The sequence below is a fragment of the Gasterosteus aculeatus genome, chromosome 21 (genome assembly GCF_964276395.1).
Source record: "Gasterosteus aculeatus chromosome 21, fGasAcu3.hap1.1, whole genome shotgun sequence".
Classification (NCBI taxonomy): Eukaryota; Metazoa; Chordata; class Actinopteri; order Perciformes; family Gasterosteidae; genus Gasterosteus; species Gasterosteus aculeatus.
In genome coordinates, this window is record NC_135708.1 from 12049424 (window position 1) to 12063008 (window position 13585).

The following is a 13585-nucleotide window of genomic DNA, read 5'->3' on the forward strand; positions in this document are numbered from 1 at the left end:
CTCTTGTACCTTCTGCGACAGGATATATTACACTTAGTTGCCTGCAGTCAAAGTGATTGTGACGATTAGGATAATAATTTGACCGTAGATTGTTTACAAATAAAGCCTCAGATTTTATTGTGAGGACGGAAATGATGAAATCATTTATATTTCCCCTTTTCATCTTCCCTGTAGCACATTTTGTTTGTATAAATAACCACAAATTAAGGTCTGACTATCTGTAGTGACAGTATAACGACTCTCAAAACATTTAACCTGCTGCAATATTGTGTTGCTCTAAAAAAGGATTATTGTTAGTTCAATGAAGGTGACTTATTTTACACACCAAAAGAAGTAAGAACAATCCGTTGTGATATTACGATATAATTGTTTAAATAATAATATAATTGATACGCTTGTATGTCGATGCAGCTTGTTGTAGAGTCAATCTCTTCCACCAAAGTGTTTTACTACAATCAACCAGCAGAGGGCTTCAACTAAGAGTTTCCCCCTAATTCAAAGCATTAACGGAGGCATCCAGTGCTGATCTCGGATGAGGCCGTCCTGCCTGAATCCCAGGCCGTTGCATCTTAGGCATTACATAATCGGTGCCCCAATGTCAGTCCTGTTCGGTCTGTTTGGTCATTGCCGAATGGCTGCGAGGGATGTGGGTCAGAGGGTGGGAGGAGGGGAATCGCTGACCAAGCCTTTGGCGCCTCATAATCTCAGGTTACGATATAAGCCAACAGCTGTTTGAGCATCAACCATGACCTAAATATTACCTGATGCATTCAGGTCTAATAGGTTTTGTGTCTCCGCCCCCCACACACACACACACACACATACACACACACACACACACACACACACACAACACTAGTGTGCAGACAAACACATGAAGAATCCAATTTCATGTAATAAAGGTAAACGCATGATGCATCTAAAGGTCGAAATAACAAAACACAAACCGATGAATGAATGTATTTTTTATTCATGGCCGCGTAACAAACTGCCAGCAGAAGACATTGTTGCCCGTGGTTGTGCACTGCCAGCACGACGCCGTTTTCATATGAAACGTTCTCTCATGTTGATGCCAAATATCTGTAGTCTGGTCAGTTTGTCGGGTTTAGATGAAATTATTTTGTAACCCCATAGCCACTCATCACCATGTTAATTAGACACACTTGTGGATGGCACTTACTGCTGCGATGGCCACGAGGAGTTACGACCGTGAAATTGCGCTCTGACATTATCAATGCTCTCCTTGCGGTTCAGTGTGTTTTTTAAACTCTCAGCCATTATTTTTTCCCTGTTCGAATGTTAAAACAGGGAGCCGGCCACTCGGTCTATAATGTGTCGACTGGTTTTATCAGAGGGTCCATATGTTCGGGATTATCACTTCAATCCTACATATAATGTCACCTCGGTTCACCCTTCTGCTGTTGCCAGCAGATCAAACACATGCCTATATTGCTTAATTTATTTATAAAAATAAAGCTTTCCACACGAACATGTTGGAGGGGTTTGATTAGTGTAATAAAGCATCACTGTACCCAGCACACAACAAATGTAAGAGCAGGGGTTGTTTTCAGCACAACGATTTGGGGTTTTGCAATGTAAACATTTGAGATTGTAACAGTGCTTCACATTTCAGTGTTGGTCTCGAGAGTTAAGACTAGAAAACGTAGCTGTTTGTAAGTGAAAATTAATAAAAAATAAAGTTTCTCATCAAAAAGCATTCAAAGCTAAAATAGAAAGTTTATATGTAAATTACATTCATGGGTTAGTCATTACAAAGCAGAACCAGAAGCATCTAGAATATTGCTATTAAAGCTTTTTCAACATGACACACCGGTGGGTTTTCTCCCGTGCATCATTTCAAGACTATAACAGGCAGAAATATTAACTTATTTCTGCTGTGGTTACAGTTGAACTCACTGTAAAAGCACTGCTGTATTGAACACCAAAAGCGTTATAAAATATAGACTAGGCCATCCATCGAAAAGTAATAAATATCAAAAAAATAAGTTAATTCAAATCATTTCAAGTATAAAATCCCCCGGTTAATCACTGGTTGACATCATGAAGGACGCTGAGCATTGTGCATGTGATGCCGCCAACTTGCATCCCCCTTTGTAGCCTTCAGTCTTTTATTCTCCTTTTAGAAAACACATCTGATTATTCCTATCAAGCCGAGAAATATCAAAGCCACATCTCTGAAGCTGAGGTGTTCATGGCAGTATTATTTCCCATCAGCAGCAAGTTTTTTCTTGGTTAGAACCTCCAGCCTCCTTCTCTCTGCCTCCTCAGCTTTCCTCCGTTCCTCTTTGAGCTCCTTGTACCGCCACTTTGGTATTTGCAACAGGTGCCCCCCTCCGTCCTTGGCGCTGCTCCTCCGCCGCATCTTCTCTGGGTGGTACGTGGGCGTGGGGGCCTTGGAGACCCGCACCTTGGGGATGCTGAACCCTGGCCTGACGCTGCTCCTCCTCAGCACCATGTGCAAGGGCAGCAGGCTGGTCCGCCGCAGCTCCAGGGCCTCGTTATGAGTCGCCGCGCTGAGGCTGGAGCTCCGGTGGCGAGGCGGCGCGCCCTGGGCCTGGAGGCTGGCCCGGCGGTCCACCGTGTTCTTGGCCACCAGTGTGACCCGGGAGTTCTGGAAGAGCTTGAGGTGGCTGTCCACCCTGTCGGGGTTGATGGAGCGCAGCTCCTTGGCGCGCTGCTGGCGGATGATCTCCGGGACCGCGTAACGCCGCTTGCCCACACTCGGGGGGCTGTCTGGACACACCTGGAACAAGAGCAACGGACCCTGATTTTATTATATCAATATTTGTAACACTGCAGTAGCAATGGTAGTGATAATTGGGTTTTTTTTACTAACAAAATGCAGTGATCAGTTTCCCTTCTTATTTGCAGAATTGTAGAACTGGTAATCTTGCATGAATAACCCGCTTATCAGATAAGACCAACGTTAATTATAGGCTTTAATTATTATGTGCAAATTCCATGAAGAAGCGGATAATTTGATGATCAAAAGCAAAGATAAATTAGCGACAGATTTCTCCTTCAATATCGTCATTTCTAAAGTATTATCATTTGTTTATTTATTTATTATACTACTCGATGAGAACAATAAGATAAGTAATTTACGCACTGATACAAAAACACACAATTATTAGTCTGTGGAAGGCAATTTCCACATTTTACAAGAATGGTTGGCTTGGATTGGAATGATACAGAGGAGAGTGGCTTCAAACTGTTGGGAGTGGGCGGGACATTGGTGGACACGTGGGGTTTGGGGTTGATGGATCTGGCGGGATACTGTTTAATGCTGATGAATGAGTCCCCGGATAACAAAGGGTAAACGTGACCTAGAGCCTAATTACTCACTGTATGACATGCCACAGCAACCACCGGGCACCTCATGGCCGTCGTTATGGAAACCATGTGGTCAATAACGCCTTGATCCTCGGGGTTGGTGACATTCGAGATGTTGAAGACGTTCCGCACGGCGTCGGACAGACGCTTCAGGCACCCGCGCGGCTCCTGGGCTTTGGCCGCCAGTGATGCCAGTGGGGGCCACTCTGGACTGGGAGAACAAAATGCGAATGTCACTCACAAGGCCCCTTTAGCACTGACCCTCATCATCCCTCTTTCTATAAATCCAATCTGAACAAGTTTCAAGCGAGAGCTCCTGCAAGTTCACCTGTATGTTTCAGAGCACTGGTGCGGGCAGGGCCGTTCCATCAGGCGCGTCATCACCCAGGCAGTCTCATAGCGGCCCGTAAAGAAGGCCCACTCCCTGGCGGTGAAGTTGCGGCCCGAGTCCCTGGCATTCATGGCGGCTCCTGGTGGTGACGCAACACAACGAGGTTGAAATATGTGAAGAATGTAGCAACAGGCGCATACAGAAACATACAGATCAAAGATACGATGCTGCGATCTGTCACCTGTGTGCGCGTGACAACGCACTCGTCATACAACCCTCACAGAACAGGCAATACGTGTGCACGAGTGAGTCGGACACGTTTTCCTCACCCGCCATCATGAGCGAGCGCACACACTCCACCCTGCCCTGCATGGCGGCCTTCATCAGGGCGGTGAAGCCGTGGCAGTTTCTCCTCTCGATGTCCAACCCGGAGTAGTAGTTGAGCAGGTAGTTGGTGATGGTTATGTGGCCTTGAAGGAAAGAGGGACGGACGGTTGTTACCGTAAGTCATACCGCGTACGTGTGTGTTTGTGGGTCAGTGTGTGTTACCTGCTTGAGCAGCAGTGATGAGAGCCGTGTTTCCCTCGCTGTCCTGCCAGTTGACATCCAGATACGGACACTGAGACAACGCTATGACGACGTCCACGTAACCTTGGTAGCACGCGACCAACAGCCCTATCTGAGACAAAAAACCAGAGGAGTTGAAAGTTTAACATGCAACAATATCAGAAAGAAGTAGTGATCATCTGCAGAGAGCCCTCCTCCTGGCTGAAGCGTCTCTTTTCTTATATTTATGTGTTCGGGACATTTCTGGTCATCAGTAAAGCCCATTTGGACACCACCAAGTGGGGAACAAAGAGAACCGTGTTGAACTAAGTGGAAAAACAAGCTGACACGTTGTGTACTTTCGTGCGATTGATGCCGGAATAAGAACCCCTTTTTTATGTGCGCGGACGTGTGTGTAAATGTTAGTCTGCGAGTGTAAGTTTCCGGCGGTCCTGGAAAACTGAAAGGTGCACACTTCACTCGCCAAGATGTACAGGTTTACCACCAGAGGCGGGTTGGCGGGGGGGGGAAAGCAGCACGCGGAAATTAGGAACACTGAGTTCTCAGTTGACATATCGTGAACATGGTGTGTGTGAAAGATTTATGAAAGACAAATCTTTTACTTTCACTCGCAGCACAGGTGGACATGCTGAGAGGGTAATGCAGAAAGCCAAAATGTACAAAAAGGCAGATAAATGATAGGATTTAGGTGATGGCAATGAGTGTCTCTCTGAAAATGAATTAGAACTTGGAGGATCTTGATATCTTTTGTCACTCAACGTCTTTTGTTCCATCACAGGCAGAAAGATAATGTGCTACATTGAAATGTACTACTATGGAAGTAGTAAAAACATGTACTGACAAAACCGTTTGATACCAGATAGTCATTACCAACAGTGAAAGATCCGATTTGTTGTTCACAATATCCTGTCAAGCTAGAAGAACCTACAGGGCCTTTTAATTGGTGCTTTATTAGACCTGAGTATGCTGGAAAGGTCAACAAGCGACAAGACAAATATTAATTTATTCGGAAAAAGGTGCCAGAAATAGCGTCGGCGTCTTCATTAACCTTTTATTTCCAGTCCTGAATGAACGTTGCCAGGTTTAATGGCTTATCAAAACGAATGTATTGTTTGACATGCCAAAATAAAGAAAATAAAATCATCATCACGGTACGTAATACCCTATATAACATGAAAGAATCGTGAAAGTACAGTCCTCTGTTCTTTTAGTTTAAATTGTTTGAGACAGGCATGGTGAGTAAAAAAATAAGGCAATTTTTCCATCCCAGCCGGATGCTGTGAACATCAAACCTTTCTCATAAACAGAGTTCAGACTGAGGGAATCAGTTCAAAGTATTATAATGTTTCGATGAGTTCTTACAATATGTTCCACATTTGATATTTCTTCCGTGACATGCTGTTCCCTTCATAAGGGCACCTCATAAAACGCACTTGACGCTTTGCACCTCTTGGCACGAGCACACGGCGTTACTCCCCTAAATTATTCCATTGAACCGCCGTGGATGTGATCAAAAGTTACGTCTCCCTGAACTGAATAAATGTAATAATGACAGAGAGGTTAGTTGAGGGACGGCCTGGAGGTGTGCAGACGACATACAAAGATAAGACTACCACACTATACAAGTCTCATGCAAAAAATCAACCTCAGGCTGAACTTCACCCTGAAACTGCACCCGGCTGCAGGTGAGGTGCAGAGAGGTCCTGCAGGAGGAGCTGATGGGATTGTCTGGAGAAGAAGTTCACTCACACTGGCTGCAGAACAGCTTTATGTGGACAGACACACGCACGCTGACCTGGTCTGTGTCTCCCTCTCCCTCTCTATCTCTCACACACGCACACTCTTTCCTGGCAAGCCTCCCGCCTCGCTTGTGCTGTACTTTAGCGGCGTGTCTGCAGCAATCTCAGTCGTCTGGCAACGTCCTATTTTTTCTTCTCCAAACAAACACAATCAACTCAGCTCCAGTTTTGTGCACAACACATCCCGGTCTTCAATATGTGTTACATCTACTATAAGGCACTTGGCCAGCGGCTGCTCTGAGAGAAGAGCCCTGATGAAATGCGCGCACACACACACACACAATCGCAGAGGTGCACATTAATCGGGAAAAGCAATCATGTGCTACACAAGATTACCCACTCGATGTCTGAATGTGAGGGCCAAAAGGGATGGAAATAACAGCGCTACCAGGTAGCTCAACAACCCTGGAACACCAAGAGAGGTGCTTCCAGGGATGGATGAGTGTGTGCGCAGTGCACGTGTGTGTGTGTGTGCGCGTGTGCGTGAGACTCACAAAAATGTAACGGCAGACTTTGATTTACGGCGGCTTCGGGGGAGGATTTTTTTTGATATTTTGTACGTAGGCCAAACGGAGATGCCCGCTATGGTGATTTTAATTCTGACGGACGTCGACACACGCCCTCCCTGACTGTAATCTCCTCTGTTCCATTACACTGCTTTCACAAACTGAGTTCATTTTACCCCCAAAATGTCTCTCTGATGATGGTGCACTTTTTCTTGACATTTTCTTTTATAATAGCTTGTAAAGCGAAGCATAAAGTAGCATATGTTACGTTTAAAGCACCAAATGGCACGTGGTGTTAAGTCATATTTAGTCTCTTGATACTGAATTAATATTAATATACTGAATTAATATTACTATGATCTAATACAAGTAGGTAGCAATTTCTTTATTTTTAGGGCGTTCACATGGGACATGAATGTGGACACAGCTTTATTTTTTTCACACAGATATCAAATCATTAGCGTCTCAAGCTGCTCTACAACATTCAACCACTCGGGAGGATCCGTCCTTCTGCTTAGATTAAAATTCCAGCGAAGACAAATATTGATTTTTAGTTTAATTGAAGTAAAACGTGAATTTCAAGGCTCTGAAACTGTCTGAATACAGACACACAGATTCTGGTCAACTTATTATTAGCTCATATAAACACATGTACACAGACAGGAGCGCACACACACACACACACATACACACACACACAATGTAATCTGGGGAATATCCAGTGCCAGGAATAGAAAGGCTTAGTGGTATCAGTCAGTGACAAAGAGGGAGAGAGAGGGGGGAGGGAGGGAGGCAGACGTAACTGTGGATGTACAGTGGATGTGAGAGTGCTGTAGTAATTGGCTCCAGTGAGTGTGACACAACACCCCGTGTAACCCTTAAAGTTCCTTACGGACACAATACCTACTACAGGGTTCATAGGATCAACAGTGCTATCAATGGCTTCTTTAGAAAAGAACGGTTGAATTGATGGACTCCAGCTAGCCCTTCCGCTCTGTCCTTAAGTCCAATGAACTTCCTTTTTCATGCCCTGAAATAAAAGGGAAATTCCTTCCTGTGAAAACTGTAGCACACAAACACGAAACAGAAACAGAAACCTATATGATGCCACGGATTGGCCCTCCATGCTGGAGAAACCAGGAGTTTTTGAGCTTCCTCTGTGGGTAATATGCCTCCTTCAAGTCATCCAGACCAGCGCTGTGTCTGGACCAAGTTTCTGGTGTTTTACAGTACATCTGTACATTTGTGTGCAAAGACGTGCACACGCGCGGGCAAATGCCCTGTAGGCCGCCCTCAATCGCGCTCAGCAGAAGCACTAACGCAGACTCACTGGGCCACGTTCCTGTCAATAGCCTCCCTGTCCCGTCTGCAGCCGAGCGTCCGCATGGCTGTATCAAATCAGATGTGTACGACTGTCGCTTTGATTTTTCCACTCATCCACAGCATCATGCTCGGTACCGTCTGCCGTGCCAAATTTCTCTCTCCCTCTCTCTCTCTCTCGCTTTCTCTCTCGCTTTCTTGTCCTCAGTTTGCCATTTAGTCTGCTTGCCTGTCGCCCCGATGGCCGATGATGTCGTTGGTCGCCTGTCATATACACATTGCATTAAAGGATTCCACGATATCTGGAAAGTTTAATTGGGTTCTACCGGAGAAGTGTGTGTGTGTGTGTGTGTGTGTGTGTGTGTGTGTGTGTGTGTGTGTGTGTGTGTGAGAGAGAGAGAAAGAGAAGAGGGAGGTAGTGGGGGGGTGATAACAGTTAGGCAGGGTGACCTCATTTAAATGTATTGAATTATGTGTTTGTGTGTGTGTGTGTGTGCGCGTGCGGACCCGCGCTTGCATATTCATCGAGTTTGCATGTGAGCAGGAGAACATGACACGGCCCTAAACAAGGTCAGAGGTGCCTGATGATATTGATATGTGGATATATATATGTTAACATACTCCTGAGGTAATCCTGGTGTTTACTAACTTGCATGTATCTTTTTTTTTAACCCAATGCCAATAGTTGGTGTGAATTTCATCCAACACATCTGCTTCGTCCCGTCACAGCAGTGAGAACCCGCTGAAGGGATTCTGATTCTAACGGCATATAGAAACTGTGGCGTAATCAAATAGAAGTAAAATTTGATACACGTAACAGGACATTCATAATGGCTGGTCTGAAGTTTCTTGCTATAATTAGCATGTGTTTTGAGGATGGGCAAATTATGTTGTGATTGTAATTACAGTTAATCGGGGTTTCAACATGCAAACTTGCCCGTGGAAAGTAGGTTTTTATTGCATTCAAAGGCCGGATTGAAGTTTCCATGGAGGAAATAATTGAATGTACTATTTACATGAATTTGCTTAAGCGTTCTCATAAGTTTATACTTTATACTCATTTACAAATTACAATAGAGCATGTACCTAAAGTGCAGGCTTTTAGTGCTCAGTGAAGATAGATAGTAGGTTACATTATCAAACATTTGTTGTTTTGGTCTTTTCTGATGCGTGATGTGGGGCTCATGTTTCACTAAATGTTGTTTGAGGCTATCTGACTAGATTTCTACCATGCGTGTCTTATCCTTAATCCTTCCCATGATGCACGGGTGTCCACAGAAGGTATTGTTGACGTTTCATTAACTTTTTATCATGACCATATTGATATATGTTGGTTAAAAACCAAGGATTTTTTTCTTTTCTTACATTGATTTCTCACACCTTTCGGCAGTTTTGGCAGATAGTGAGTGTAGATAAGAGCCAGTTTCTTTCGTAGTAAAACAGATACCAGTATGTCATTTTCAACAACATTTCACACAAAGTCATTTTAAAGTATGCCAGAAAAAATGTAGTGAAAAGTCAGAGCAACATAGTGTGTTAATGAATGTCATATTATATATGGAATAGAACCATAAAAATGACTCCATGTTCAACCTTTACAGAGTAATTGTATTGTGAGATATAAAACGTTATTGAAATGTAAGAATATCCCAAGGTGTCATAAAAGGTCATAGAATAGCATGCTGTAAAAATGTCACTGGAAAGGTAAAAATGTAATTAACATTCATTGTTTAGTATGACATAAAAATAATCATTTGAAATCACAATATCATGTAATGTCCAAAAAGTAGTTGTACAGTGTGTGTGCAACACAAAATATTAAAAAGTAAGCGAAAATGAGCTATACGATGTCAAGTTACAGTAAGGTTCTATAAAAGGTCAAATAGTCAGTAATAATATGAAGCTGCGGCGCATTCAATGTGGATTTTTGTTCTTTTTTTTGTAATAGAAATGTCCTAATAAAGTCATAGTCTATAGAGTCAAAGTATAGTATATGATAATAAATAAATACATTCGGTGGAAAGTAAAAGTTCTGCAAAGTAGATTTGTGGCTTCGGCCAGCGAATGAAAAAAAATAAATGAAACCAGCGTTGACTTTGCAGAAGTTCCTTTATGAATAATACAGAATCCCCACCAGGTTACCAGAGAATACCGAGGCAACAAATGATGGGTTTTACCAAGTTTCTGCTAAACCAGGCAAGTGTACGACCTTTTCTGCGCCGCAAGACCCTTTACGCTCCCTAAAATACCCCCCCAACAATGAGGGAAAGGCGAAATAGTGACAGCCTGGCCTGTGACTCCCCTCTGTCTTCAAACCACACTGTCAGGCTGTCCGCTCTGTTAGGATGTGGACATCTGTGTCAGGATGTTGAACACACACACACACACACACACACACGCAGAGGCAATAATGACTTTAACACATTCATACTAACACATGTTTCTAATGCAGATGTGGCCTGAACTGCATTGTGTCCAGGTTCCTGCACACCCCTGAGGTCACAGGGCACCGCCAAGCAAATGGTGAACGCACTCGCACACACGCACACAGACACACACGCACACACACACTAGCCATGTCAAAGCGTTCATGGTCTGCCCAACAAATTACTCCAATCTGTCTTGCGTGTCCCACAGAGGAGAGGGGAGATCTTGGCATTCCAATGATGTCATTAGGACGCTTCCTTCCCATGACCTCATTGTAGAAAGGACTAGGATAGATGGGTGTAACCTCCAAGGTTAGGGACACAGATCTGTGATGTAAGCTCAGTAGTATTCAAACACAAGATGAGTCGGGACATTCTCTCAAATTCTCTATTGCTTAGCTTTAGTTGTCGGTCGTAGAACCGTGCGGTTATATTCCACATGGGAAGGCCTACAAGGAAGGGCTGCTCATGACAAAAAGGGCTTTGTCAACTCCTTTTTCTGAACACAATTATAAGAAATGAAAACATTTACTCTTGAGTCACAACAATACGAGATTTGGGACCAATGATCTCTTCGCGGCATATTGCCTTTTGCCATTTAATTCAATTACTATTAACAAAATGTCCAGATGAACGAAAACTGGTGTGGCGTTCCATCCTTATGGATTTGTCTCTCTGCCCCGGGATGCAGCGCTTTGGCAGGAGTGAAGCGATACACATTAAGAGAGACATGCTTCAATTGCACAGAATGTCCGATCATTTCCCAATAAGCAGTAACTCTTTATGATGAATTGTTTTTAGTGAAAATGTGTTTGTATAATTTGTAGTCAAGAGGCCCAAAATTGTACAACTCTTGCACACATTCTGTTGATACGAGTGTTACTTTCTGGTTGTGGAATCGATGGCTGTAAGATGCGTCTCCGGTCTTCATAGTAGTTTGATTTGCTCCTAAACACAGAGTAAGAAATGCGCACACACACTCCTACACACATGCATGACCACACACACTCACGCACACAGAGGGCCGTGTGTTCGGTTAAACCGTGAGACTTCTGTGTTTTTATAGAACTTGAGGCTGCTCCCTCTTGCAAAACTGAGGTCAGTCAACACACACATGCACAGACCTGTCAGAAAATACGTCGTAGGTATGAAAAACATTTGGGGTGAAGGTGTGAGCTTATAAAAATGAGCGAAACCAGAGCAATAAAAAAGTTAAATGTGTCATTCTCAGCCAACTGCTCGGCCCACGTCTCTTTTAAGCAGCATGGCGACTGTTTGCTGTCCGGCTCCCACTTGGTGGAATAAACTCCCCATTAAAATCAGGACAGACGAAGGTCCATAAACTAAAAACACACCTCTATAGCAGCTTTTTAGTTTTTAGGGGTCAGTTCAATGTGCTTTTTGTAAGTCGCTTTGGATGACAGCGTCAGCTAAATTAAATGTATTGTTACATGTGGTTGTTACCTCTTTTAATACTTTTTGAAGGTTTTCATTGAGAGAGGCCGCAATGCAGCGCCCCAGGGGCCCACGCCAAGAACCCGAGGTTCTTTTGAACGTTTTAAGTTGTTAAAGTTCCACACGAAATAACAGACCCACAACACCTTCTGCGCGCCTGGTTCCAGAGTGGAGTCAGCCTGTACCCAAAGTGACCCGAGCGGGCATGCACGCCTTTACCCTGTTGTTCCGGTCCTTGCGGTGGACCTCCTCCTCCTTCACGCCGCGCCGCACCATCAGCCGCACGACGGACGCGTTGTTGGAGCAGCACGCCCGGAAGAGGGACAGCGGCTCCGGGCTCTCCGGGGACGGGGTGCGCTCCGAGTCCGCGAACGCATCGTCCGGCGGGTAGAAGGAGTCGTCCGACACGATGCTCCGGCAGTCCTGCAAGTCCTCAAAGTCAACTTCCTCGGACTCGTCGTCGTCCTCGTCCTCCTCTTCCTCGTCCTCCTCCTCGCACGAGCCCAGGTAGTCCTCGTCGTCGGGGCGGGACGGCGGCTCCTCGACGATCGTCGGGTGGACCAGGGTGCTGTTTCCCCCGACTTTGTGCTGCTGGTGGAGCTGTTTAACCCGCAGCGACGACACGCCGCCTCCATCCCTGTCGTCCGTGATCAGCACCATCTAACCCCCGAGCCCGGGGCACCGTCCTCGGGGCGGAGTGCAGCCAGGCGCGCGGGGCGCTGGCATGGGACCGGCGGCCGTCTCTCCGGACCACAACTCACTCCTAATAACACAAACCCCGTAGTCCACAGTGGGCCTTCTGCGCGAGTGAGAAGTTGAACGCCCCACGAAGTGTCACAACAACAAAAAAAGTATCCCCCCCCCCCCCCGAAAGGAAGCGACGTTGAGTTGCAATTAGAGGGAGTCGGTGATTTGCGCACGTGGAGCAGCAGCAGACTGGTGGAGTGCTGCTTCACGGCCGTCCCATGTAGGGCGGAGAGACAGCAGCCTGTTAGTCACAATAATCCGATTAGACCTCTCTCTCCCTCCCTCCAGATTATTCCTAATCCCGACAGTGAATCATGAACGTTCTCACGAAATACGTCCTCTCTATTTCTGTTAGTTACATTACGACGCATGTTGCCAAATGTGCTGTTTCTGCGTCTTTTTTTTTCGTGTTTTCAGGAGATATTGGAAAAAAAAGTAAAATAAAACGCTTTAGGGAAAGATCATAATCTGTATGAAATGATGATACTCTACATCTTATTCATAAAAAATCCACAAGAGGTAAACCGCTATTATGGTGTTGAAAAAAGTATGTACAAGTCACCACTTTATTTCAGAAGATTGTGTAACAATTAAGTGACAAGCATTTTTCAATTATATTGTCAAATGTGTTCCATTTTTGACCACAGTGTGGTATTTTCCTTGACCACTGGCCAGTTGAGATAATAGAGACATAGATTAGGATTACTTGGCTCAGTGAGAGAGTTGGACCTGTGTACATGAACAGTTACATCTCACAGGAAATTCATGCTGATTTCTTTTGTATAATCTACTGGGCTGGTAGAGATGCCACCGTATAGGGACTGAACAGAGATTTTTTTTTTACCAAAATGAAAAAAAATAATCACTTTAAAATAAGAGACAAGAAAAGGCATTGGTTTAGTGTCCATTATTTACTTTGAAATGATCATTCCAAAATAATTTAATAAGACGACCATGTCACTAAAATGATTTGTCATGTTGATATTGATCCCACCGTTGGCATCAGCTCCTTCGTTGGACGTGCTGTTTATTGTGGTTCACCTGTGAGTGAGGTGACCTTGTTCTTACAGTCCTATAAGG

General features: G+C 44.6%; 1 protein-coding gene across 1 annotated transcript; it reads right to left on the reverse strand.

The window, feature by feature from the left end:
* Positions 1-954: 954 nt before the first annotated feature.
* ankrd33ba (ankyrin repeat domain 33ba) lies at positions 955-13027 on the reverse strand. The gene is made up of 6 exons (XM_040167766.2): positions 11978-13027; positions 4235-4364; positions 4015-4155; positions 3683-3824; positions 3367-3565; positions 955-2764 (listed from the first exon to the last, which is right to left on the reverse strand). Exons 1-6 carry the CDS (start codon positions 12416-12418, stop codon positions 2222-2224), a joined length of 1596 nt encoding a protein of 531 aa, XP_040023700.2. The 5' UTR covers positions 12419-13027; the 3' UTR covers positions 955-2221.
* Between the last annotated feature and the right edge of the window lie 558 nt (positions 13028-13585).

Excerpts from the sequence above, each read along its gene's own strand:
- ankrd33ba (XM_040167766.2), bottom strand. The coding sequence starts at position 12,418 with ATGGTGCTGATCACGGACGACAGGGATGGAGGCGGCGTGTCGTCGCTG. Across the intron at positions 4,156-4,234 it reads CATCACTGCTGCTCAAGCAG|GCCACATAACCATCACCAAC; the intron begins GTAACACACACT and ends CTTTCCTTCAAG. Across the intron at positions 3,825-4,014 it reads GCGCTCGCTCATGATGGCGG|GAGCCGCCATGAATGCCAGG; the intron begins GTGAGGAAAACG and ends CGTCACCACCAG.